Here is a 27,370-nt window from a genome sequence, read left to right on the forward strand (position 1 = left end):
TGTCATCGCTAGTAGTAAACTTAAATTGAATAGTGTCAGTTTTGTTCATCGATTTATTCTCCTTTTCTCTTTCTTTTACAAAACACAGCGTTTTCAAACTAACGTGGTAACTAGAGGTGTATTACTGCTAACTGATAGTAAGTAAACATTGAACACACACAAAAGTAACAGCCTGTATCATTGTGTCCGTGTCGTTAATTATTACGTAACTGCAAGCACGTGAGGGCTTGACGGGAGTTCTACAGCTCCCTACACGTAGGAAAGCTCAAAGATATTTCACTGTAGCTTAGAAATACAGCACAGAAATCCTGTTGATACGAGCAGTGTTATTCGTCCGCCCGCCCACCCGCCCTCTTGGATCATTTCAAAACAACATTCGCCATAATTTCTCTCAAGAATCAGGATAGGTTTATGGACGAAAATGACGATAGAAAATACACGGTTATGTTCCTTTTGTGTGAGTCTGTCTATCCGTTTGGTTAGCCTTGCCTCGTTTACAGTACTGTATGGCGACGACGTTAGTGTATTCGCTTCAAAAGTAACGTTAACTGGTCCTATTAATCCACACGCTGTCAGGTCCTGTGACAACTGTAGTTTGAGCTTCTTCCCTACCAAGAATAATAAGAAAGGAATTTAAGATCCCAATCCAACCTGACCTGCTCGTTTTACCAGTAGGGTAATTAAATACTCCAAAGTTGTAAAGTCATTTTAAAAAGCGAGAGGCGTATCAGTTTTGCTAAAAATAGTTTTAACCCATACCTTTAACATCTCCCAAGCTATATTTTCCACGCTTTCATCACGCTAATAACTAAGCAATCACGGCTGACTATTTTTTATTGATTTTAAGATACATGACAGAAGAATCTTCCAATAACAGAAAAAAAAAGCTGAAAGGGAAACAAATTCTCAGCAATAATGCCTTATTTTCAGCACAATTTGCTTTTGCTCGCGCTGTCAATTTTTCCAAAACACTTCTACGGATAGCATTAAACAGAGGTCTCATTACCAGCAATTTTATACTATGCAATATAGAACTGAAATATGCATTTTCTTTGGCATGACATAAAATGCAATACAACAATACAATACAAGTTTATTATGTAATACACTTAGCTATATGTGAGGTATGACATCCCATGAAAGATAAAATGTCACACCAGCTAACTTGCAGATATTCCACATAAATTAAAATTAAAAGCTAAATATTATAATAAATGACGGAACATTTCAAAGAAGTATGAATAGCTTACAGAGTGCGAAACAATAAATCTCTACTTACAGAGTTAACGCAGGCTTTCTCGAAGTCATGGAGGAACTGCTCATTACTTTTATCTTTTCTTTTTTGAAATAAAGATCCGACCTCGTTCCCAGGGTGTTTTCAAACCGGGGAAAAGGCCCTGGGAACGAGGTTGCCGGCCAGTAACGAGAGTTCATTGTTGACATTTTGTAGTAGAATAGCAGCTGCTTTATTTTACTTGCCAGCATTTCCATTTGAATGTTTCAACCAAGTGAATGATGGATAACAGTAAGCAGTAACCTTGCAGCCAGCTTTAGAAGGTGCGTGTACTAAAATGAAATAGCTTTGTATTTTTTGCCAAATATACATAAACCATTTATTTCCAGTAAAGTGGACAAGCTGATATATTTTTGTTTTCGTAAATTTTGAATAATTTCAAATTTAAATTTTATTTTTGCAAATTTTCAGCGCGCACGTCAACGTGAATTTGATATGCAGGTAACGCACACAATGGGAGGACAGAAGACTTCATAAAACGGAGACGAGAACTCTAGAAAACTGCTTATAGGGGTCCTTATAGTAAGACACCCGGTTTAATGCTAGTCGTATAAGGAAATTGACAGCGCGAACAAAACCAACTTATGCAAATATCAGGAATTATTTCCCTTTCAGTAGACTACGAGTACTCCGGCCTTCTTTCGCTCAGTCCGTCGAGCGAGACGCGAAAGAAAACCGCAATGAAAAAGTTTTCTTTCGCGTCACGCACAACGGACTAAGCCAAAGAGGGACTACTCGTAGTCTACCCTTTCAGCTGTGTGTGTGGGTGTGTTTTTTTTTTCTTCAAAATCCAAGCTGTACCTTCCGTTAGCGGCCGTATTGAAAGATTTTTTGTTCTGCATTTTATAATCAATACAAAATAGTCAGCGTGATTGCTTAGGCCCCGGTCACACGTATCTGGATATTTTTGAATCCGCAACTTTTTCTTTACGGATACGGCTTCCGTGCACACGCATCCGGCGAACCATTTTTGTTTTTGTTTTGTGTTTTTTAAATTTTTGTGCTTTTTTTTCTGTTCTTTTTAATTTTATATTTTTAACTTTTGTTTTTGTTTTTGTTTTGTTTTATTTTTGTTTTTGTAATTTCTGTTTTAGTTTTCGTTTTGCCTTTCGTTTTAATTTTGGTTTCTGTTTTGCGTTTTTGCGTTCAAAAAGGAAACAAAAACAAAAACATTAAACAAAAGCAAAACTAAAACGAAAACGGAAACGGCCGAAACAAAATCGAAGAGTGTAGACCATCATGCTTCACTTGCAGTTGGGAACGTTTACAACAAAGGGGGTTGTTGTACTGTGTGCCACTCATGTGTGGGGTACCGAAAGGCAAATTCTGAGGACTAAGACAAATATCGTGACAAATGCTCATGTCCTCCGTCAGTGGCCTATGTAAGGTACGGGTCCCTTCCAACATTTTATCCTTCGCCAAAAGGAGCTCACATGCTTTATGTTTGCATCTGTGAAGTTTCTATCACATTCAAACACGCAAACCTCAAACAATAAAATAGAAATAAAACACAGAACACGCAAACAACGAAACGATCATCGTAGAATGTGAAAATAATTTCTTCGCTGCTTTTGAAGCCAGTAGAAGTTTAGGGCCGTTGCCAGACTTTCAAAACAAATGAGGCAAGTCTTGCAAGCTCCGAAGTCGCGCGTGCAATAATTAGTTCATTACATTACATTGCATTGCATTGCATTGCATTACATTGCATTACATTACATTACGTTCGTTTGCGTGAGGCTTGAGAACTCTGAAAATGATATGCTTTTATTTATGTAACGACCTTTTAACACCTTTTTACAAGTTAAGGAAGTTGATGAAGAAATATCCTTGACTTTACTTGAAATCTTTGTGACCTTTGTACTTGATATATTCTTCTCCCAAGACAAGTAGACAAGCAATGAAACGGCCGTAGAGTTTATAGAACCGATGCGTGACTACGCTTGAAGGCCAAAAGATCACACAACGGTCATGTCATGGATACTGCCAGCAAAGCATGATGGTCTACACTCGCTGATTTTGTTTTGGTCTCTTGCAATTTTGTTTTCGTTTTTGTTTTTGTTTTTTTTATTTTTGTTTCCGTTTTTGTTTTTTGTTTTTAATTTTTGTCTTCGTTTTTGTTTTGTTAATTTTTGTTTTTATTTTTAGTTTTTGTTTGCGTTTTTATTTCTTTTTTTGAACAGAAAAGAAAAGATGACAATAAAAAACAAACACAAAAATTAACAGAACAGACACGAAAACAAAAATTAAAAGACAAAAAACAAAAACGGAAACAAAAATTCAAAAAACAAAAAACGAAAATGAAAACAAAAATTAAAACAAACATTAAAAAAATAAAAACGGTAAGTGACCCTTCTGGACTGCCGTAGGATATTTTTTCTACGTGTGGACGGGGAAATTTTTGAATCCGGAGAGAATAAGTTGCGGATTAAAAAAAAATCCGGACACGTGTGGACGGGGCCTCAGTTATTTGTAGCCTGATGAAAGCACCGGAGATGATTTGGGATAAGGTTGAAGGTGTGCGTTATTTATAGCAAAATGCCTCTCACGTTTTGGTGTATTTAATTACATTACTATATAGCCACAAAGCATTCCTGTTTTGAAGGCGTTATTGTTTTTCTTTATTTAAATGAAACCGGTAACGAGCAGGTTGGTGCCGGTCTTGCCGGGATCTTGTGCTGCTCTCTTGTTGTTTTCGGAAGAAGCTCCAACTACAGCTGTGACAGGACCTGACAGCGTTGCACGGTGAGCAGACTCTTGTGGTAATATATAATTATAAGGGACTAGTTTACCTTACCTTTGAAACGAGTCCACTAACCATGAATAACGCGGTCTCTTAGTAACGCCATCTTAATTGAAAGAGAAACCAGAGAACTGTAGACAAGGCTAACCTGAGCAAAGAAACGAATAGACTGACGCACACAGAGGGAACATAACCGTATATTTTCTAGCATCAGTTTCGTCCATAACCCCATACTGATTCTTGAGAGAAATTATGGCGAATGTTGTTTTGGAATGGTTCAAGAGCTATCAAAATACCAGAAACTGTACGGAAACAATACGGATGCTGCGCCCTTCGTTTTATTTTGCATCGCGTGCACAGGGCGGACGGGCGGGCGAACAGCACTGCTGGTATCAACAAGGTCTCTGTGCTGTATTTCTAAGCCGCAGTGCAGTATTTTTGAGTTATCTTACGTGTAACGAGCCGTAGAACTCCCATAAAGTCCTCACGTTTTTGCAGTTACGTAATAATTAAGGACGCGAATTAGCTAGCACTATGTTTATACACGATATTTATACTTTAGTGTGTGTTCAATATTTACTTACTCTCAAGTTGATCAAGCAATTGTATACCATTGTTGTGTCTAAAAAGCCCCTAGTTACCAAGTTAGTTTGAAAGTGCCCTGTTTGGTAAAAGAAAGGGAAAAGGAGAATAAGTCGATGAAAAAAACTGACCCTATTCAATTTACGTTTACTGCTGGTGACAGATTATGGTGACCAGAGATTTCCTTTCGTGCGGCACATGAGTGGCGAGCCGGTTGTTCGAAGCAATCACGCGATCGCGCCCCAATTATGTAATCAGTTTAGCACGTGTGGCACGTGATAATGAAGCTTGGTCCTCACTAGCGACGCAAGCATAAGCATAAGCATGAAAGAAGTTTATTCGCTAATGAGGACGGCCGCGACATAATCATAAGCATAAGCTTAAAAGAATATTAAAACCTTGCGTTCTTCTATGCTTTTATCGCTCTTGTGTCCAGTGAGGACATGTTGGCATTAGCATAAGTGTATTACTATCAACCAATCGGCGAGCAATTAATGCTTACGCCAACAATGTCCTCACTGAACATAAACATAAGCGTAAGCATAAGAGAGATAAGAAGAACGCTTATGCTTATTTCGCGGCCGTCCTCAACAGCACATAAGCTTCTTATGCTTATGTTTATCCTTAGGCTTGCGTCCCGAGTGAGGACCGGGCTAATTTGACCTCAGAAAAACTAAAGTACCTTAGCTTCTAGAAACACGCAATGGCCTTTTCTTACTTTCCTGTTTCGTTGTAAACAGTTCCCTGGCGACTTTAACGATTCCGTAAAAATGAAAGTAAAAAGCACAACCTGTCTTCATCTAAAGAAGACTGAAGACACAACAGAGACAGGACAACCAAGTAAGAGAAAACTGCGACAGCCAGACACTTGGTGGTCTTGGGTCGTGTGTGCGGCTGGAGTCACTTGTAACATCATCGTAATTGGATGCACGTATTGCTTTGGTATTATTTTTCCTTCTCTTCTTGACGAGTTTAAGGCAGGAAAATCCAAAACAGGTAAATAAAGGCTGAATGTCCTTTCTTACATGAAGTTTAAGCCTCATGCATTTAAATGGAGGAGAGGGGAAAGAAAGTTAACCAGGGAAACTAGATTGAGAAGTGTGCAAAGACAAATCATTTGATGAAAGCTAGCTATAGAGGGTGACATATAAGTAAGTGGATCGACACCATTTCGGTTCGTGCATATGTCTTGATTCAAGATAGGAATAATTGCCAGAAATGTACTTCAAAGGAAGAGAAATATACTACAAAAATACCCAAGACCTGTTCCCATCTGGGCTCGCAGCTGAGGCCCTGTCCACACTATCCAGAGGAATTTGAAAATGTAGCTTTATTTCTCCCGTTAAGCCTACCACCCACACTAATCCGTCACGAAAACGGAACTTTTCTAAAACGCCTTGAAACGGGAGGTATTTGAAAACGCCGGCTTTGGACTTTAGTGTGCACGGAAAACATTTTGAAAACGATGGCATCACGATAATCATATGTTTCCCTGACCGAGTTTTACTGAAACGCAAAAGCAAAATGACCGATGACTGTTGCTTTTTCAGATTCCTCCGGCGTAGTTTGGACGGAAAACATTCTTGATGCGTTTTCAGATTGAAACCTCCGTTTATAAAATTCCTCCGGCGTGGTGTGGACGACGCCTGAGTCGGCAAAACGACGGATCCCGCGCTTAGAACCAGGGACAGGGTGGTAAAAACACTCATTTCTCTTTCAGCGTGGGTTGGATCTCTGGCAGTGGCATCCGCTGGTCTTTTTGGCCCCGTAGCTGGACGACTCACCGACCGATTTGGCGCACGCGCAGTGGTTATTAGTGGAGCGGTGTTGAGCACCATCGGTCTCCTATTGACTTCTTTAGTTCCCAGTCTTTATCTTATGCTTTTGACTTACGGAGGAATCTTTGGGTGTGGCTCAAGCCTCGTTTACATTGCCGTTTTCGAGATCGTGCCTCGGTATTTTGTGAAGCGACGTTCGTTAGCCACAGGGTTAGTAACTATGAGTGCGGGAGCTGGATTACTTGTAATGAGCCCAGTGTGCCAGGCTCTCATTGATGCATTTGGCTGGAGAGGAGCCTTTAGAGGCATGACTTGTATCGTTTTCATCATTTTCTTCATCGGCTGGGTATTGGATCCTAATGTGGCGAGCGACCAAGCCGAAAAAAGTGTTCAAGAAAGTGAAGACTCCAGACGAATTCTGGATTTGACAATGTGGAAAAATATCACTTTTGTCGTCCTTAATATCACAGGTGTTTTTGTATACATTGGTCACTCCATACCTCCTGTCCTTCTCGTAAGTAATTGATTGATTTGTTAGATTTTACGACGTAAGTACTAACAAATGACACCATTAGCTAACATGAATCGCCCCCATGAGTCTATGAGTGAATTAAGAGAGAGACAAAAGTTCATAGTCACAGCGTATTTAGAGCACTCATAGGTATTTAAAGCAATTAAAAGCATGGTGAGAATTGCAAAGTTGCTTACCCTGGAAATAAGTGCCCTTTTTTTCTCACTCGCTCTGGAATCGGCTGGAGACCGAGCGAAGTCAGCCTTCGACGGAAAGAATTCTGGGCTTGGCCAAGAGCACGACCGGAAACCGCGTAGGAAAACCCTCTGGCATCCAGGGTACTGATCTCCCTGTATAGGACGATCGCTCTTTTTTGCACATACAAAGTGAATAATAAGTAAAATTTTAAAGTGGAAGCCACCAATCAGCCTATCTGTAGTTTCACTGTGTCCTAGTAAACAATCAATCCAAATATATTCCATCCCATTTCTTAGGCCCAGTACTGTGAGGATCGTGGTATCGCCGCTGACTTGGTAACCTGGCTTTATTCGTCCATTGGACTGGCAAGTCTCGTGGCCAGGATATTGGGTTCCAAGCTTTGTGACGTCATGAGTCCTCCAAGAGTGTTCCTCATATTTGCGACAGTCGCTACAGTGGCGACTATGATGTTGCCCTTAGCAACCAACTGGATGTGGCTTCTTTGTTATTGCATAGCTTATGGTCTTGCAGATGGCCTGATGACGATTGGAATAATTCTTTCAGGTTTGCAAACCCTTACACAGAAACAAAAAGCCCAAGGATTTGGTTTTCAACAGTTGTGTATTAGCACGGCTTTCTTGTACGGCCCACCAATTGGAGGTAAGCCTCAGAGGTGGAATACCTTAATTCCAAGTTGTAACAAGATTAAATTTGGCCAAAAGTCTATAAAATGAAGAATACAGACTTGTGATGTAGCACGTCTGAGTAGCTTCGTAATGGATAACTTCTCCCCCGCTAACTTATTTTCTTGTGTTTTCCCTTGTCCTCTTTCTTTAATTTTGAATTAAGCAGCTTAATTTTGAGACTCGTTTCTTTCAGCTGGAACAACTGCTTTTGGGAAGTAAAATAAACCAAACCCCCTTGAAATCAGGGAAAATGAACATCTAGGAAGAGAGGGGGGGGGGGGGGGGGGGGGCTAAAACTACTCCTAGTCGCTTCATGCTTCGGAAATCAAAGATACGCGCCAGCCTGCTGGGCTACTTGGCTCGAATTCTAACAGGTCGTAATAGTTATTGTAACCTTACAACCGTTCGTGTCGTTCTTTTCAGGTTTGGTTGCTGACAAAACCAAGTCGTATCATGCAACTTTCTTCTCTGCGGGTGGCATTGAGACTGTCGGACTGTTGATTTTACTCATGTTTATTTGTCTTAAGAGAAGCAATTTAACAGAGAAAAAATTCCAAAACAATTCAGAAAAATCTTCTTTTACTGAACTGCTTGTCGTAGACAGGGAAACTGTTTTGTAAATGTGTATCAAAATTAACAAAAATTTCCTTGCGGCGCCTTTAATTTACGGGTACTGGGTAAATTGTTAATAGGTTTTTGTTGTTGTGACATAAGGCCCTGAATTTGTATCTTTAAATATTAGTTTTGTCAAATACTACTAGTTACGACACGAGTATTAAATGATTTGAAATATACATTAAATAGTTTTTACCAGAAACTTTAACGACTGCTGCTTCGTTCAATTTTGTTAGTCTCTAGCGGACTTCTGGCCAGGTTTTCAAGAAGCACCATTCTTTAAGGTCGGCACACACTAGGATATATGTTGCGGGGACCTGAAGCGAGACCCCCGTCCAGTTTTCTTCGTGTAACACCCGAAGTTCTGTTGTGGGGATAAATTTTTTCCCGTAACATGTTGCACTGAGGAAATTCCGTCACTTCGAATTCATGCGTAACGAATTGGGGACAAAATGACCTTAATTTTCAAAGTCGCATCGATTGCACTGTTCTTGCAAGATCTCCCCGCCACAACTTACTTCTATGCCTCAATCCGCTTCGTGCCCTGTCCATGCAATATGCATCCTATGGCTATACACAACAGGGTTTGTCCCGCCCGCAACACGTCCCCTGGTGAACTTTTCGAAATTCCCTGAATTCCTTATCCGTTAATGAACCTAGTGAATTAGTCTAATCAGCCCTAGAATTAGAGACACTAGAATTTCAGCTTTTCTCCCCCAGCCCAGTACAGCTTGTTTACAGCCGCTTCAGTCACCCAATAAAACCCAATAAATTATCCGTCAATTCCGGCATCAGTATCAGCTGGATAGAATGCCAAAAACGAGAAGGTTTAAAAACCACCAATATGACCAATCACTTGGAGAACACTCGTTTCCGCGCAACACTTCATATACAGCTACATTATTTTTTGTTGTGCCTTAACACTGTTAGACTAGACTTGTTGTTAGTTATTATAAACAAAGAAAGACGCGACAGTGAATCAGTCATGTCTTCAGAACTTTTATTTATGTTTGTTTGGAATAAATTCGTTCACAAAATTTTGCTTGCCTTCCGTGGTGTCAAATGAACAGTAAGAAAATGAACTTGGAATAATCTCCAGCTGCCCTTCGCGTCCTGGTCTCATCTCCCACAAGAGAGATATAAAGACGAGTCATATCTCAAATGACAACACTTGTCACGAAGAAAGAAAACTTCTCGACATTTGAATGTACACGGGGCGAGGCCAATGAAGTTGGAAAAATATATTAAATATACTTAATTTTCCTAGGGTATATCACAACAGATTTAACTTATTCACACACCGACTGGTTTAAACAGCATTTGAATGCATATTTTGCTATGGTAAAAACGTATGTCTTCATTTGAAAATTTTATATGCACAGTGCAAGACGTTTGAGCTTGGCTCTATACTACAAATGGCTCACAGCAAATTTGAAAGAAACCTAGTTGTTCAAAATGACTACACATTTAAACGTCTCGAACAAGCAGCCTGAGTACTGCTGAGTCCGGGCTGGAGTACGCATGTCTCAAGGTGAGGACCGCTATGCCGCTGGTCATACCCCGAAGTGGGATGTCGTCCACTTGAAGTAGAATCTGACCTGCTTTTAACATCCCACACTTCCAGGCAGCGAAATTACCTTCCTGTGGAACAACAACAGTCATTCATAAATTTAATCCAAGTAAATTCCAATACAGCAAAACAAAATTAATGAAACAGGGCGGATGACTGGAACTTTACTACAGTGCTTGACTGCTTGACCCAAAAGGAAGAAGTCTAAAAAATAGGCGTGACATTGTCACGCAATCCTTCTCCTTTGTAAGTGACTTTTTGCCATTCCCTGAAGTTGCCTATCATAAGTCGAAATAAACTACACGAAAGAAACGATATGAGGTTACACGGAAACATCCTCATAACCACTTCATGTCTTTCCCATCCCTGTGGTGGTAACAGGCAAAATCCATCCATGTACTACGTTCTTGGGAATGGACCATTATATTATTGATGAGGGTTTGGAGGGGAGGGAGGGGAGGGGAAAGGCGGAGGGAGGGAAAAGGGGGAGGGAGGGAAAAGGGGGAGGGAGGGGAGGGGAGGGGAGGGGAGGGGAGAAGCGGTGGAAGATAAGCAAAAAAAAGTAATTCCAATGTTATGTCAAAGACTTGTTCATTGATCTTTGCTTGAACACTGCTTGCTAATATCACTTCGACGCCTTCGTTACGTGATTGGCTTGTTACCTAGCCAAAGGAATACGACAAAAACAACAGCAACAATAACAACGATGTCAATTCGCAGAGGTAAGCTAATGTGCAAAGGTGCATCGCCACATAAGCTGAGTGTTTCACGCCAATATGGATTAAACAAGAACAATAACATCGTACTAACAAGTGCTGGCTGTCAGCATGTACATTAAGATGACGACGTTATTTTTCCGGCAAAGATTGGTTTCCACATTTCTTTGATGGGCTGTAAGACAAACACGCCATATATCAACCTTATCCACCCTGTCAGTGTCGTGGCATTGTACATTTACTTCCCTTTACCCGTGTTCCAGTCCCATCCCCACAATTAAAACTCCCCTCGATCATCAAACGCGTTAGTCTCACCTTGATTGATTTGATTTTTACGTCGCCTCCCGTATCAGAGCCGCCTTCCAGTGTAAGACCTAAACTGCCTGACGATTTATTAACCTCCACAACAAACACCGACTCACCGACCCCATTCGTCTTGGGGGATGTCTGCAAGCGATCTCTGGTTTCCGAGGTAGTGGCTTCGATTTGATATGAAGGATTGCCCTGATTGTGAAAAAGGAAAAAAAGAAAATTATAAGTGCGCTTACAAAATTAGGTAGCACTTCTGGCTACAAAAAATCTCAACGGTAAAAGCTTTTTTTTTTACCTTAGTTTTACTTTGTTGGTGAAGTTCATAGAGTTCTTGACTTGCTTTGTGTTTCGCCTGTATTACTTTTTGCTGCTCTTTAGGCAGGTTCTAGGAGTCCAGAAATAAGTTATACATCACCATGAGATCCGTACCGGACAGAATATTGCATGTCATGTTTTCAACTTTTTACTCAAACTTGCGAAAGAAAACGGGAATTTAGTCTAATCTTTCCCTAATGAAAAATCAATGAAGCTGGTGGAGTACAGTTCTATTCTTACCCGTATTTTTCAAGCCAGTTTCGTTGAAATTTACCAAATTAATCTGTCAGAGAACGGAGGAAAGGTTTCTACTTAAGATAGAGCGGCTTTATTCTGCAAAACGTTTTAAGAGACAAGTCGACAAAATCAATTCGTGATTGGTCCATCTCAGCGGTCTGCGCATGTGCAAATGATTACCAAATAGAATGCTCTTTTTCAACACGCACAAGTCCACCGCCGTAGTCGATGATTAACTGTAAGTTTTCTTACCATCAAGTTGCTATCACTACAGCTCCGTTCCTTGTTATCTTGTGGCCTTTCCAGACGGGAGACCTTCTGGTCTTCTTCAGACTCGCCAGGATATCGCACACCGTCCCAACTCTTCCTGTTCTTCGTCACAGAACTTCGAAGACTTTCACTGCGCGACGACGACTCGCTGCTGACGTCAGAGAATTGGTTGTGCGGCAGATTAACCTTGTTGTGCTCGATCGCGCTGCTACCTCTAGCCGCGCTTTCCGACCCCCTCGAGCTTGAAACGCCATCAGTGTGATCCCCGTTGGTGAGAGGTCCATTTTCGTCCTGTTGTGTGCCCCAGGATGCTACCCTTTTCCTCCCTGGTAATCTCGCCACCTCTGGTCTCAAGTCGTCATCTAGTATTGCACTGACGACATCTTGTTTCCCTTCGTCGTGTTTGGGTTGAGCATCACTTTGCGTGATCACGTGATTTCGCGGCGAGCTGCTCGTACTGCTACTTGGTTGTGTTGGTTCATACAATGCTGTATAAGGCCGCCCAACTTCTGTATCCATCACACTGCCCTGGAATGTACTTGGAAAAATAGATGGATTCGGCGGTGATTGTGGTTTCTCGGATTTTTTCTTCGACGGATGAACATCAGCAGATGAACTCTTGTCCCGCTGAAGTGACTCAGATGAAGGAGGCCGTTTCCCTAAAGACTGCACATCTGTGTTAACATAGGTGTGACTGCCGGAGGACTTCACTCCCTTTCTCGAAAACTCGTCAGCCTCAGCACCTGAGTTTTGCTTTCTCGTATTGTCTCCTACTTGCAGACTTGCTGTTGACTCTCCTTTCGTCCTCCTTGGTGATTCTTGTTCTTGGGGTTCATTCATTGGCGAGGAGGTCGCGGGAGGAGTTGGGACGTAGAGAGGCGAAGAGACTGAAAATCCCTGAAAAATGAGCAATGTAACTAACGCCAGAAACCGCGGAGTTTCTAATCACTACCTACATAGTTAGCTTACTAGAGAAAAAATAATTATTTCCGCAGATACCACAAAAACCAACACGGTCAGTACTCAGAACGAAACATGTTTTTCGATGGTAAGTGCGGGGATTTTCGCGTGCATCAAATGACAACTGAATGGTTTCACTTCTCATTGGTCGACAGAAAAGATCTCATTTGTCATTATATTGTAATCGGCAAACGCCTGCTAGACGAGCTCAGATTAACAAAGGTAACTCGTATACTGTAAGTCCATTAAAAAACCACGCTAACTACAAATATTAGATATTAGATATTTAATATAAAGATATTTTGAACTGTGTTCTCGCTGTTTGGAAATATGGTTAAACACAGTCTCTCGTCTTTGATAACCTACATACTGAGATGATATTGAAAACTGGGTCTTACCTCAGCTGGAGAAAGGTCCAACGACATCGGGTTGATAGTAAGCAAATCAGGTAGTCCCTCAAACTCTCCGTCGTCAAAAGTCTGTTAAAACGTCACGGAATATTCAGTAAGAGCCACATAACTACTTTAATAGTTAATGACAAGAATATTATTAAAGACAGCGCATTTCTTATTCTGGCGGCACTCCATGTGCTTCCTTGGTTGAAAACATAAAGTATTTTTTATACCCCATTCACACCAACTAAACTAGTTAAACAAATTAGGTTTCGGTTTTTTAAATTTCACGATTACGTTTTGCCGTCATTTTGAGAAGACAAATTTCGAACCACCTTGCTAACATATTTTAATCAAACAGGTTTTTACATGTACTTGGTTAAGTTGTGGGCTGTGCACGGTACGAGCAACTAATTGCCGTTAACCGTGTTTAGTTAAACCACTTTTACACATGCTTTACATGTTGGTGTGAAAAGGGTTTTAGTTTTCCACTTCTTTGCTGTGTCAATGGTAGAGCTACGAGTAAGGTCTCCTTTATCGTCTGTAGTCCTTGCTTCAAGCAAAGAGAAAGTGAAATTCTGCTTCGTAGGGTAGCTAATGTTGTGCTCAAGGAAACTGTTTATGGCGGCAGTTTGGTAACTTAGTAGATAACAAAAGAGAAGAATCAGTAAATAACATCGATAACATCTCATAAAGACCTCTTCCTGGTCGTCTTTGAACGTGAGTGTCGCCTCATAAACATCATATTCTGAAGGAGGGGATGCAACGTCATAGTCGACCTATCGCACAATTTAAAAGATAACATAAAATAAGTTTAGTGCAAAGTAACAGCAAACTAAAGAGATTAGTATAAAAACGATCACTGTGAAATTTGGACTGCATAGAACTTTTTAAATCCGAAACTTATCGAAGGCACCTTTTCATCAGTCTGAACCTGGAAAGCGAGTGACAGCCTAGTGACGAGGTATTTTCCCGCCCTTCCTTCCCGCGTTGGGCGAAGAGCGACCCGAAGAGCTCGTCGAAAGAAAATGATTTTCAATGGCCGCACTCATTTAGGTGCAAACTATAACGAGACACAAGGAGAGGACTGAAATTCTGGCTGGCAGAATATATGGCTGAAAATGCTTGGGAAATCACGCTCTCAGTACGACGTTTCTCCATCAGAGGGGGGTAGGTAACGTAGAAGAGCTTAGTGTTTTTCGTTAGAAGCTGAATGACTTTTTTTAGCTCTTGTTGTTTCCTTTAAAGAACACCAATAAGAGCATGTTAAGCCTACTCTGCTATTGTAATCTTAAAGATAAAGAAATGAGAAAGTTGGGTAACTTTAGAATTTGCTCAGTTTTACTCTAAGCTCTCACAACAGCTAAAAGCTTATTAAGGCTGATAAACCTTTTGTTTGCTAACCGCATGTAAACGACAAAGATTTTCAAGGGCTTGCTAAAACAATATGCAACAGACGACAAATCAAGAGGTCTGTGAAATAGTTCCTGATTACAAACTTTGCTGATTACCAAATTTCACATTTTTGTTTTCTTATCTATCTAGATAAGCTTGGATAGCACCGTCGCGTTTATAAGTTTTTCTTACATTTGTCTACGATTTTTCCCTCGAACTTGCACGCGGCTTACAAGTTCGCGCCATTTCGCGGAAAAAGATGGCTTCCAAAACCGTGATAAGGTCTAACAGTTACATTTTTTCCCTCTCTAGTTAGCTTGACAAACAAAATTGATTTTTTATGTCATAAGCTTAAGCTCAAATCAATCCACTTCTTACTTTCACGTTTGGAGGCAAAACTTCAGACACTTGTGGGGGAGTAATTGGACGTGAGCCAGCACCATTCAGGGATCCCTAAAAACACACAAAATCAATTTATTACTTAAATAATAATACTGTAAAACCCCTTTCACCCCGCCTGGCTAGCTTTAATTTCGACGTCCCTTCTCCCTGGAAGTACAAATATAATTTCTCAATTTGCTACATAATGAAAAGATCATTAACTGATTCATCCCTGTCATAATGTAGTTTCTGTGCTTTCTTTGTTACATATAACGAAAGTTCTGTGTAGTAAAAGACATGCCATTTAATGCTTATTATTTGAAGCTCACTGCAGTGCAGACATGTGTGTCCTATGCAACCGTTACTTACAGTGTACTTTGTAGAATTTCTACCAATTATAATGCATTCTCAGCATTTGTTATTTCCAACACTACAGGTGCAACAACAGCAAAATTAGCACTTGTACATGTTTAATTCTTACTCTTGCTGAACTTCGGCTTGAGGAAGATCCCCTTCCAGAATAACTTGAGACACTGCTTGCATATGAGTGAATGGACTGCCTATCATCTGCCATATGGTTTCCAAAAAACTGACAGCTCTATTAATTAAAATAGATTATAAAAGAAAGGTTGCCACCTTTTAGTGTTGTCGAAGGACTAGCAACTCTACACTAACGATTTACTGCAGCTTTTATTTCATTTTTTATGAAACACATTGTGAAAAATCATTTTCATGAAGTTAAGGTAAACATACCTTCATAACTTCTATTTCTTTTTTGAGGACTAAGTCGTCAAATTGATCAATATCTCTAGGTGCCACAGAACCTCGTATTTCGAACGTTAATGACATCTATAGGAAGAAAAATTACACTTGTTTTTAGAGAGAACAAAACAGTGCACCAAATATCTTACATTGTCATCCTTGAAGGAAGTTATCTCAAATCTTACTCAGGGTTACATAAAAAGTAAAGAGTAGTGCCAAATTTGTTCATGTACAAGTATATGTAATTTAAGAAAATAATTGTTAGAATAATGTAGAATAGAAGCAGTTTTACAAAATTTGCCTACAACAAGAGTACATAATATTCTGAAATGAAGTCAACCGGTAAATTACTACTGCTCTCAAAAACTCAAACCATAAAGTTCTGTTTTATTGGAGTCTCATACTTGCATTCAATTGATTCATAATGATCTCAAATTTCATTCGCAATTCTAGTACAGGACTCCTGAATTGCTAACTACACTCAAAGAAGAATTTGTGAAAGTGCAAAAACCTGCCTTGGCTGGTGTGTCTAGCAGATCAAACAAGGCCAGCACAAAAGCATTGATGTTGATGAAACCCTTGCAATACTCATCCAAGTAGTACTTCAAGGTTCCTAGCTCATTATCATTAAGGATTTGCCGAGCTTGTTCTGTTATTAAGTTCTTTTGAGAAGGGAGGCCGCCATTATAGAGTACTTGAGATCCTGCAATGCCATGATGAAACATGGAAGGCTAAAGCAAAACAAAATACTCCCTGGTTAATTACAGCAAGTAAAGGGGACCTTAGTATAATCTTTGAGTTGTGTGCTAGTGCAATAGAGCCACCAAGCAGTTGAAGGGTACATGTATTTGCAGACACAATATTTCATGTTAAACAGTTTGGTTCTGGTAATGATCACATTCTTTGAACCCATTCAGTCTCAAACTTAACTAACTTACTTTAGACTAAACTAATTTTACTAACTACCACCATAAATTTGTTTATACATAAATCAACAAAGTGCTGCGAATCTAGAATATACATAGAAAAGCAAGGCTATGTGACCCATGCAGATGTTGTAAGGAGAAATGGGAAGTTGATAACTTGTGGAAACTGGCAGCATATATGTATATACTCACCTCTGTTTCAGCTTCAGGTCCCATTCTTCCTGTTGTTGTATGCCGCCTTATTGAAATTACATTTATTGAACAACAAAGCAAAAAAAAAAAAAAACTGTTAGAGCTTGGAGATCAAACTTCCAGAATCAGAATAATGTCATGTGTGTCCCAATTCATTTTAACATATTGTGATTACACAGACATGTAAATCCTAGCTGTATAGCCTACTTAATTTCCACTGCAATTCCCAAAATATTACTTCTTTGAGTTAAATAATAAAATACACATAGAATATTATGAGAACAGTCCAATTAATAAGAAAAACCAAAACAAACAACCCAAAACAACAACAACAACAACAAAAAACAAATGCTAATGAGCTCCCTTAAGAATATGTTTAAATAAGCATTGTGGGTGATCACAAAAATTGCCAGTGACACGTAAAAAAGAGAACACCTGTTACCGGCTTAAAAGATTGAAATCACACCAAATCTTGTAAAACAACTTTTTGATTTAAACATTGCCAAATAACACAAAATATGTAAGAAAATTCCAGTTGAAAAGCATTGAAAAGGTAGTCTAATTAACAACAATCCATCAATCAATGTAAATTCTGTAACTAAACGTAAATAAATCTTAAATGCTCTTAAGCAATGAAGTTACTCTATAATACCTTACAATACGTACAGAGAATGACACACAAATGAAAGAGCAGACTACCTATTAGATAGAGATGGTTGGCCTTGTAGGGCAGAGCCAGAGAGTGTATGCACATCAACTTCTGTAATATGAGTGACTTCAGGAACACTGCTTTGATGACAGATTTAATATGTGCATAGAGTGAAATAGAGAAGAAATATTGTGAGTTACATGTGCTACTTCAAACAAAATCCTTCTCATCAAGACAAATAGTTTCAATTGCAAAACTAGACTTTAAAGTGAGTGAGTATGCAAAACCCTAGATGGGTGCATGGTTTTGAAAAAAGATGAACAGCACTGGCGACAGTGTACATGTAATATATACGTATTGTCATTTCCCTTTAAAGATACTAGAAAAGATAGAGACAAAGATAGTAAGTGCATGGAAGATTTAAGAGTAAGCCCACATCTGTGGTGCAGAAAAAACACCAGACATAGCCAAGTGTTTTAAACCTGATAAAAGACATGCTGTGAGTTTTTTGAACAGCTTTGAAAACGTTTGTGTAGATCTACTCATTTGTAGAATAACCCTTGGGTTTATTATTATTTTTTGGAGAAAATCGGCTGCAAAATTTAGCCGTGTCTTTATCAAATTTAAAATCACCCATTAAACATTCAGTTCTTTTGTATTTCCTTTATGAATTATTAGTGAGTTTTTTTTTAAGACCATGCTGCAATACTTTAGGGGAGATTGCATTGACCAAGGAGGCTCCATTAATATTCTATTAGGCACGAGGTTAAGAAGTGAACAGTTTGTTTAAACTAAAACTAAAATATTCTCATTGACCCTTGCTTAATGAAACCTGTTCCAGAAGGCTACAAATAGCAGTCACATAGGACGTATCAATTTATGAAAGGGCAACATTGCCACAGGTTTATTTCAAATCAAATTCATTTTTAAATCGACTACAGTAAAGCTAGCTTTACCACAAGGGTTAAAACAGGAAATCTTGAAGTTTGAATATGAAGTACTGATCTGGAACTTTTGTTAATTTAATTTACTTTGTATAATCAAAGAAATGCAGTTAAGATTCACTCTTGCAACCTAAGGTGACCCTACATGATGGCTTTTCATTTAACACTACACGTGACCAATATATATCTGTAACTGAAATTGTAAAATTAACAGGACTTATATAAAATCAATAAAAATGATGTAAACGTAAATTGAACTTTATTCACAGTACACAGTGATGTCCATTTGAAACACCAGCTTCAATCCAAGTTAATTTTCATATAGTGGTTACTTTTTAAACCTCCTCAACCTTTACAGTTAGTAATAAACTAGGCAAGACTAATGCTTTACTTGCCTGCCTTTAGAAAGTAAATTAACTCAGGAACTGTGTACATGTAGTTGCCAAGTCTATGTTAACTGCTACTAAGGTCCACGCATCAGTTTTCATGAGAGAGAATTAATGGTGTCATGTAACAGTTACAATGCATATGCAATATTTATGGATGTGACGACCTACCGTTGTATTTGTCCATTTTTAGCTGATTTTGCAATCCATTTTGTTTTGTCATGAGTGACCCTGGTGAATGGCAGCCTGCCAATGTCTTTCAGGGTTAATATCATGTTCTTGGTAGATTTTAACACCTTCACTGCCTTTTTATGACTGATGTTTAGAAAACTTAGCCCATTTACATCCAAGATTTGATCACCAGCCTTGGCAAAAAAAAAAATATATATATATATGTAAAGAAACATCAACAATTAAATGAACATGCATTAGGATAGTTCACAATACCTTAAAAGAATATATAAAATTAATTATGTAATGACTTAAAATTTGTATATAAAGCATTTTCACTGTCATGCAATAAAAATTTAAATGGACAACAAAAGTCAGTTAGGGTTTGTGATATTATAGAAGATAAACAAAGAAGACACTCCCCAAAGTTTTAGGCACATGCATTGTCCCAAACTTCAGATATTTGCTGAAATGTTGTGAACAAATTTACAGAGCCCAGTATGGAGCCACCATATTCGGTGTCTCTCCACAGTATACCAAAATGACGGCTAGAAAACTACGTAACCATCTGGAGCTTACTTTAGTTATCTAGGCCACTGATTATCTGTGCTGGATAAACAAACATTTACATAAACACTTTTTCGGGGTTCTCATTAAGTGCCAGCTGCCGGCTAAAAACTGAACTGGCTATTTCAATTTCTGAGCCGCCTTCTTTTTGTGAAATAATAGTGTGTAAGTTGGAAAGAGTAATTTGGGGAAACTACAGGGTTTTTGGAACAAGTTTGAACCTTTACTGTCTCTGTCTCAGGACAGTCAAGGCTGTAACTAGAAGGGGAGCATGGGTTCAGGGTGTAGTGTACGTTTTCAATTATGTTAGTGACTTGAAAAAAAAGTCTTAGTAATCCTTTGATATGCTTGGCATTTTGAGCTTTTCCAAATTCCTTTTTTTTTTTATAGGAAATATCACCAAGAGAATGTGTAAAATAGCATTTCTGATATCACTAGAAGAAACAACTTCATAGCTGTAAAAAGTAAAGAAACTGTTGGAAAAAGAATCATCGTTCAATTATTGACCAACTGTTTGTCTACATATCAAATTTCAAGGTATTTAAAAAAGTCTCTTCTGACAGTGTGGGTATGTAGTCAAGAGGTTACGTTTCCTAGTGGGACCAATACACTTCAAATCTACTCATTGACATTGAGTCCAGTATGATTGGGAGTGCAATTAAGGATTTACACTACAAGTGATTTGAAAATTTTCTGAAAATTGCACAAACCCGTAGGCAAGTGTATTATTTCAAAAGAATTTAGTACAAAGATCACTTGTAGTGCAAATCCTTAATTGCTCAAACTTTCATACAATAAGTCATTTATTATATATGAGTGAGAAATTACAAACACGGGTGCCTTTATTTACACTGCAGTGCACATTAAAAATTGACGATGAATTGATCTGCTCTCAGCCAATCCCACTGAGATGATTTTCTCAGTGATACTAATAAATACATGTAGCTTTTTGCAACTGCACAATATTGTTGAATGTCCTAGATTTTAAGAGTTTGTTACGTTTCCATGTTTTAAGTCAATAGTAGATCAGCATGCTACTGTACGGAGATATAAATATTGATTTATGATTTTAAAAGCTAACCTTGAGTCCTGCTTCCTCAGCCATACCATCAGGGTCTACTCCTGCTATATAGATTCCTAGTCCATATTCAGAGCCACCACGAATCATCAGACCCAGCTTTGTGCCATCTTCTACAAATATGTTCACCTACAAATAATCATGAAAAACAATGATTCAGAGTGACAAGGATAATAAAAGTGATAGCAGGTTCTTAATATAAGTACATTGTAATTCAAATAACTAATTCTCACAAACCTTTCTTTCATCGTCATCTCCTAATAGTCTTAAATCACTTTTATGTATGCCATCAGCAGTCAAGATGCGTCCATTTGAGTCCACTCCAGGGGGTGGCGATGCTCTTCGACCTCTCATGTCCACCCATTTGCAAGTTGCCTCAGCAACAAAGCTTACTGGAACACGGCCTACTGAGCGCACAATTAGATTGAGCTTCTTGCTGGTTTGAATAATCTGTGAAGAAAATGGAATAAAATTTAAGCAAGACATTGGTAAATATCAGTTTGATGCAAATAATATTTTTGGTTTTCTAATGATTACTCCCCTTTCTGATTTGACTGAAAAGATACATGCTCCATATACAAAAAGAACCAAATATTTGCACCATTATAGTGATGTGACTTAGCATACTCCTTCCAAAAAGCATCTCCCTCAATTTAATGCCCCCCAGTAAAAGGTTTTTTTTCCCTTTTGCAATAAATGCCCCCCTACTCCAGTAAGTGCCCCCATTCTGATAAGTGCCTTAGGCCTTATTTGAAAATGCATTTTACAAATTATTAAATAATCAACTATCTTTGAATATTAGCAGGCAGTGTACAAAGCTTATTCAGGCTTTTAGTTGAGAATGCTTTGTTCTGCTGATCTGGAGTGAATTTAACTCCACAAGGGTATATTCAAAACAAGTCCATAGTTTCCAGTGAAACACTTGAGTATTAAACCATTAATGTTGCCATTTCAATGTTGAGGGTAACAAAGGTCAGGGACTTATGCATGTGTGACGAGGGCTTTACGTTCCCACAGGTGAAAAGTGACAAAAAGACGGACACGATTTCTGAATTAAAGGGACACAGTCAGCTGGAGCACATGCGTATTAGATACCATTTCTTAGCTAATTTGCATATCACAGAGACGCGATCCATACTGTTTTTAACCAAATATAATTAAAACAATATCATAGGATGAGCAAAAGCACACTCAAAAACAGCTTTTTCAGTAAACGATTGAAAATCAAACTAAACACTGTGAAGATTGAACTAGATTTCTAGATGTAATTTGATTTCAGGTTGAGGTGAACTTTTTTCAAAGTGAGAAAACAAGTGTCCAGGTCAGTGCGGTCCCAAAGCTGACTGTGTCCCTTTAATTTGAGTAGTATCCATGTATAAGACATGTGAATCTGTTAAAATTTATGGATGTTGATCATGTAACAATCATTCCAAGAGCATGCATTGAATATGAGATGGTAGGCGCGTAGTGCCGCGTTGGCTATTAGCATCGCATATCCAACAAGTGCAAGTGCATAACCCCCAAAATATAGAAACTAAACTAAAATAAGGATAAAAACGTCCCAAAAAATCATGCATACGCTTACATATTTGTAGAGTATGGTATAACGATGGCTCATAACCCGTGATGGCTCAGCCAATGAAAATTCTCAAATCACATTATCCAATGATCCAGTTTTTAATAATAATTTATATGTAGACAACAGAAATTTAGTGTGATTTTTTCATACTCTTTTACAAGTATCTCAAAGCATGCAGGCATAATTTGTCTTAAAATATCTATCTTGGCAAATTTAAAATATTTTGACACATACATGTATGTGTTGGCAAGGTTAAAATGTGCAGCTCATGCAATATTACAGTAGCATCCATGGGAAACAGTCTGCTATGCTTTACTTATGTCATAAAACATTCGATCAAAGAATACAAAAATTCTCGAGTTACCAATTTTCATGCACGCCAATTTTAAAATTGACATCACAAACACGTACGGAAGCCATAGGGAGTGACAAAGAAATAGAAACAGATCCCAACAAACTTGTGAAGTTATATCACGTTTTTGTGGGTTTTCACTTAACTCGAACAGCAAAACAAACACTATCTCAATGAAAACAGACAAGTCATTGAAGCACAATGGTGTAAAGAACGCATTCGAAACCATGTCAAACTACAAGTGAAGAAAGTACAGTTAGTTCATCTGAATATATCCTAAACAGCGACCTACATTTAGCTTACCAAGAGGAATAAGCTCTTTCAAATCAGCGTGGCGGGAATCGGCTAAGTACTTTACAAAGTGTAAGACTAAATGTTGATTATAAATACTACACCTTGTGCTGGTAAACACAAAAACCGCCCCCGAACTTCAGCAGAAGCCGTAGAATTCTTTTCAATACCCAATAATTCCATCTTTAGAATTCCTCAGACGACTCCAGAGGGAAGTGCTGATAAATAAAATCAAGTAAATGCCCAGATATATAAACGGTTTCCAGGTGGCCATAATTTATATGATTTAATACGCCAATGAACAAATTTTGCACAACCTAAAATGATGAAGTTTACTGCATTAGCGAATTTTCTTATGTTACCTTGACAGCTTGCGCGTGTGTAAGTCCGTCAAATTTGGTCCCATTAACTTGAAAGATATGATCTCCGGGTAAAAGGCCTTCCCTTTCAGCAACGGAGTTCTCGTCCACGGAGGACACATACAAACCAACGCCATGTTCGGCTCCTCCGCGAATGCAAAAGCCAAATCCAGCGCTTGAAGGCCGCTTTACGGTTATTCGCTTGATGGGATACTTCACGTCCCGCGAAGAAGGGTATTGCGTTAAATTTGGAAGATCTATCCCTGAATCCGATGCGTGCCTATGAAGATTGTCCGGAAGACTCGATGAGGTGGGAATCCTGCGTAGACTCACCGGCGATCGACCGGGTGACTTCGAACGTTGGCGGGCTTCGAAACTGTGCACCCAAAGTCTACAGAAAATTTCTTGGTCATGATGGGGAATAATTTGCCGTAACAGTGGGTATACTTCTCTCTTTCTTGGTGTATCGAGGACTGACTTGAGAGATGCCACAAGATTGTTGACATTCTTTTCTCTTTGATATTGGTTTAGTGATTGAATTAAAAACGTTCGATCTTCGTTGTTGAGTACTCTTGTCAGTACAGCGTGCAGTTCGCGAACGTTCTCGGAAATTTTCCTTGGTCTCCCTCTCGGCGATCTTTCTGTCGACATGTCTCCCATATCCCGAGCCTCTTGTGAACGATCTCAACTGATATCTATGTCATGCAGTATGAAATCTCTGACGGCTGTGCTCATGGTATCCGATATACGCGTCCATTATCCCCTCAGTTCGCTTTATTTTCTGAGCCCAAACAAATCTCGTGAAGTCGGGCGACCACATCGGTCACGTGACGTCTCAAATCGCGTTGTTGTGTGATGTGTGACAGGCATGATGGTTGTCATGGTTTGTTCACGCCAGGGAAGAGGGTGACAGCTCACGAGATCACACAAAGACTCCAGCAGATATTTTTTTCTTTTATATTCGTCTTTGGTTATGGTCCAATTATGGATGACAATGTCGTAGAAAGTCTTACAGGGACCTCTTAATATCTTTCTTATAGAGGTCCAGCCAAATGTATATATCTTTTCAACGCAAACATTGCAACACTCAGCTCACACCACAATGCAACTCTGTGTGCCGTACACGCAATATTTTTCGCTTCTCCTTTCACGCGCATGTTACTGGAACTTTGCCAAAAACCACGGAAAATCCTGTTCTGCGGGCTAAGTATAAGCGTAAAACTGATGATCACATCAGGACTTTGGTCTTTTCTTTGAAATCTGCTTTTTAATGATAATTCGGTGTTACTTTTCGGCAAAGAGTGAAGACAAAATAAAGTTTCAGACAAAAAAGACATTGCAGTCGTGCACTTTGCGGGGTAAACTCGTCGACGTGACTTTTCTTTAGACGGGACGTAACGCATCGATCGAAATCGATCATTGGAAACCTAATTGATAAATCGATATTACTCGATTTCAATCGATAATAATCAACGGACTAAGCAAATTAATCGATCGAAATCGATAATCACAGTAGTTTAAGTATCGGGTATAGATTTCTATCGATTTTGAGAAACTGTCGGGATACCGCGACAAAACACCCGCTAATAATATACTCAGGAAGCCAATTTGATCGAAACAGTAGTGTTGAGAGTGATATCAAGGCATTAGGAATACTGTATACGAGTCACGAAAAGGGGGCACTGACTTATTACAGGCGTAGCTTGTTAAACCGTCGCCTCTCACCTTACATTGGTGACCTCAAGCGTAAAACCCTAGCTTAGGAAACACATTTCGTAAGCAGGCGTAAGCCATGATTCTCGACAAAAATATAATTTTCATTAAAAACCGATCCATTCATTACGTTACGAAAATGTAGTCGTTCGTCAACCGGGCTAGTGCACCTTTATCAGTTTCATAGCCGAGGTTACTTATACTGTTATACTATGGCGTGGAGCAGCCAAAACAGTTTGCATTCGAATGAAAAATACTGTACAACTCGAGCGCGAGCGAGGCGCCATATGAAAAGGAGAGGATACTGGGGGAGGGGGTCTACCTGCGTCATTTAAATTTCATTTTTTTTTCTTCATACAGGTACCTTGATTCTATTGGGCTGCTTCAAAACTTGTTATTTTTCTTTTTGTGCTTGTGTTTTGCCTGCTTTGTTGCACAGGCTCAGATGCATTATGCCAGATTATGCTGCAGGCGTGAATGTGTCGCTAACCGCTGGGCTACCGAACGTGTTAAGTTAGTTTGCAAACGTATATTTCTTCGCGGAGTGATGGTGTTATATTCTTTGTTCTAAAATCAACGTTAGCGAACTGATCTCACTAACCGTTAGCGAAACAACTGGGAGGGGAAGTGACTGCAATTCTTTCAGCGTCACACGTCAGGATTGATTTTGAAAGTTGCTTTTCCTCAGTTTCCGATATAATCGATCAAAATCGATAATCACAAAGAACTGGGCCATCGATTTTGATCGATTTCCGATATTAATCGATTGATTATTATCGATGTTTATCGATTTTGATCGAGTATCGGAATTATCGATGTGTTACGTCCTGTTTTAGAACCAAAAAACACTAACCCTCCCCTCCCACCCCACCCTTACCACCTCCCTTTGACGACAGAATCCCCAGGCGATTTCGTTTCCAGGAATCACTTCCGCCTTTCGGAGAATACGCACGGAAATGCGGTAAAGCTCGCTGAAGATGAAGAGCGGGTCAGTGCAGGGCTGCGAACAGTCTCTGTATTCGGCTTTATTAGTTTCTCAAACATCGTCCTGAGACACCGAAAATGAAGTGTCCAGAGTGTGGAAACACTTTTCTCGGAGAAGACCACGATTTCTGCTTTAAATGTGGCTGCAAAATATTGAAGGCAAAAGAAGAACCGAGTTCACCATGTTCACCGTCAGTTGACGACAACAGCAAGGCACCCGCAACGAATGTAGAAGAATCTGACTTTCAGGAAGACACAGGCGTTTCACTTGGTAAGACTGGGGAATATAAAGTTGATACCAGTTGGACCAGTTGTTGTTGAACTAAAATAGTTTCGAGAAAAAAGAGTTAAATTGTTTCTGTCGAAGGACTGATTCACTTTCGGTTTCTGAACAACGACGTCATCCATCCCTACCAAATGTACGGGAGTTTGTTTGGTTGCCGGTGGCTTCATAGCGGTATTATAGTTTTGATCGTCTTCAATATATTAATCTTATTCTTCGGTAATAATTATCTCCTTTTGTTTCCTACAGGTAAAGGGATTTATGCACCAGTCATTTTATTTCGAAGTATAAGTGACTTATTAATTGCACCGCTAATCTGGGGCCTGGGGAAAGGGGTCCCCGGGGGAAGGAAGCAGGAACCTGCACTGACTGGTGCATTATTCTGATAATTGTAGCAGATAAGGAAGTATAGGCGGGCAAAATCTGCCTAAATGTTAAAAAATAAATAAATAAATAAATAAATAAACAAATAAATAAAAATAAACAATGTTTTTGAAAGTGCATACTTTACAGAAAGGTGAAGCTCGAGATATCAAGTAAATCAATGTCTGTCTGTGTTACAAAGGGGGTGGAAGGATTGTTTTGATAGCCCTCAGTTTGCTGTACAACACAACTTTTGTTAGTTTTGACATCATAACATGTGCCATCTTAGATTTACCATCTTGTATTAATAATTATCTCAGGAAAGTGAAATGTGTTGTTCCAGAAAATATCCATATCCCCATCATAGAGGGAATTTCACATAATTTCACATAATTCCTTAGGATTGTCTTCATATAGAGCGTAGTGAATATATCCTTTAACATACTATGCACTAAGTGTAAAACCTTATCATAGTCAGAATCACAGAGAAGTTTAGCCTGAGTTGAACACATTATTTTGTCCAGGAGAGTTCCATTGAAAACTGGGATTCCTAGCAGGATTGGGGGAGGCCACTAGATCATGGGAGAAGCTTACATTATTGGTGGGGTCCTGACAAGATGGAATATATTTTTGACTGATAGTTTCTGGCCGTCCGTAAAGTTTCCAGATTTCCATGATATATGGCCTTGGATTTTCTTTGGAAGAGAAGAATACAGTGCTAAATACATTTGATTATAATTTTTTTCTGATCATCAATTAATTGTAATAATTAATTGTGTTTATAGAGTACCTGGAATGTCTCATCTGTCTTTCATTAAT

At 39.1% G+C, this 27,370-nt stretch overlaps 3 protein-coding genes and 1 long non-coding RNA gene across 8 annotated transcripts in view; 2 read left to right on the plus strand and 2 right to left on the minus strand.

Annotated features, from left to right (window-relative positions):
* Positions 1 to 32: 32 nt before the first annotated feature.
* LOC149102288 (uncharacterized) lies at positions 33 to 1,338 on the minus strand. The gene is made up of 2 exons (XR_016202354.1): positions 1,280 to 1,338; positions 33 to 608 (listed from the first exon to the last, which is right to left on the minus strand). It is a non-coding gene; the product is annotated as an uncharacterized LOC149102288 (long non-coding RNA).
* Positions 1,339 to 1,436: 98 nt separating this feature from the next.
* On the plus strand, positions 1,437 to 8,612 carry LOC110054514 (monocarboxylate transporter 10-like). 3 transcript variants are annotated; one of them, XM_089274718.1, is made up of 6 exons: positions 1,437 to 1,557; positions 3,941 to 4,036; positions 5,357 to 5,612; positions 6,337 to 6,908; positions 7,400 to 7,763; positions 8,213 to 8,612. In XM_089274718.1, exons 3-6 carry the CDS (start codon positions 5,387 to 5,389, stop codon positions 8,407 to 8,409), a joined length of 1,359 nt encoding a protein of 452 aa, XP_089130844.1. In that variant the 5' UTR covers positions 1,437 to 1,557; positions 3,941 to 4,036; positions 5,357 to 5,386; the 3' UTR covers positions 8,410 to 8,612. The 3 variants fall into 3 exon arrangements, with proteins under 3 accessions (XP_089130844.1, XP_089130845.1, XP_020616500.2); XM_089274719.1 differs by lacking the exon at positions 1,437 to 1,557 and having other exon boundaries at positions 2,999 to 4,053; XM_020760841.2 differs by lacking the exon at positions 1,437 to 1,557 and having other exon boundaries at positions 3,002 to 4,036.
* A 771-nt stretch (positions 8,613 to 9,383) lies between these two features.
* On the minus strand, positions 9,384 to 24,053 carry LOC110054512 (uncharacterized). 3 transcript variants are annotated; one of them, XM_020760840.2, is made up of 16 exons: positions 23,212 to 24,053; positions 20,865 to 21,077; positions 20,631 to 20,756; positions 18,983 to 19,176; positions 17,532 to 17,618; positions 16,833 to 16,878; positions 16,230 to 16,445; positions 15,706 to 15,801; positions 15,434 to 15,550; positions 14,950 to 15,024; positions 13,875 to 13,955; positions 13,183 to 13,263; positions 11,807 to 12,721; positions 11,298 to 11,387; positions 11,006 to 11,194; positions 9,384 to 10,045 (listed from the first exon to the last, which is right to left on the minus strand). In XM_020760840.2, exons 1-16 carry the CDS (start codon positions 23,866 to 23,868, stop codon positions 9,872 to 9,874), a joined length of 3,357 nt encoding a protein of 1,118 aa, XP_020616499.2. In that variant the 5' UTR covers positions 23,869 to 24,053; the 3' UTR covers positions 9,384 to 9,871. The 3 variants fall into 3 exon arrangements, with proteins under 3 accessions (XP_020616499.2, XP_020616498.2, XP_089130840.1); XM_020760839.2 differs by having other exon boundaries at positions 17,532 to 17,621; XM_089274714.1 differs by lacking the exon at positions 17,532 to 17,618.
* A 1,773-nt stretch (positions 24,054 to 25,826) lies between these two features.
* The window catches only part of LOC110054517 (E3 ubiquitin-protein ligase rnf213-alpha-like), a 104,840-nt gene continuing 103,296 nt past the window's right edge, over positions 25,827 to 27,370 (plus strand). Inside the window, exon 1 of the mRNA XM_089274524.1 lies at positions 25,827 to 26,176. Within this exon, the coding sequence (XP_089130650.1) occupies positions 25,984 to 26,176 (193 nt within the window). The 5' untranslated portion in view covers positions 25,827 to 25,983. The remainder of the gene's footprint in view (positions 26,177 to 27,370) is intronic.

Source organism: Orbicella faveolata, unplaced genomic scaffold (assembly GCF_042242905.1).
Source record: "Orbicella faveolata isolate gen_17 unplaced genomic scaffold, um_ofav_v1 contig_36, whole genome shotgun sequence".
NCBI classification, from domain to species: domain Eukaryota; kingdom Metazoa; phylum Cnidaria; class Anthozoa; order Scleractinia; family Merulinidae; genus Orbicella; species Orbicella faveolata.

Coding starts and splice junctions, on each gene's coding strand:
- LOC110054514 (XM_089274718.1), top strand. CDS start 5,387: ATGAAAGTAAAAAGCACAACCTGTCTTCATCTAAAGAAGACTGAAGAC. Junction 6,909..7,399: donor CCATACCTCCTGTCCTTCTC/GTAAGTAATTGA, acceptor CCCATTTCTTAG/GCCCAGTACTGTGAGGATCG. Junction 7,764..8,212: donor GTACGGCCCACCAATTGGAG/GTAAGCCTCAGA, acceptor CGTTCTTTTCAG/GTTTGGTTGCTGACAAAACC.
- LOC110054512 (XM_020760839.2), bottom strand. CDS start 23,868: ATGGGAGACATGTCGACAGAAAGATCGCCGAGAGGGAGACCAAGGAAA. Junction 16,446..16,832: donor GACCTGAAGCTGAAACAGAG/GTGAGTATATAC, acceptor GTTTTGCTTTAG/CCTTCCATGTTTCATCATGG. Junction 13,264..13,874: donor TCAAAGACGACCAGGAAGAG/GTCTTTATGAGA, acceptor ACGTTTTAACAG/ACTTTTGACGACGGAGAGTT.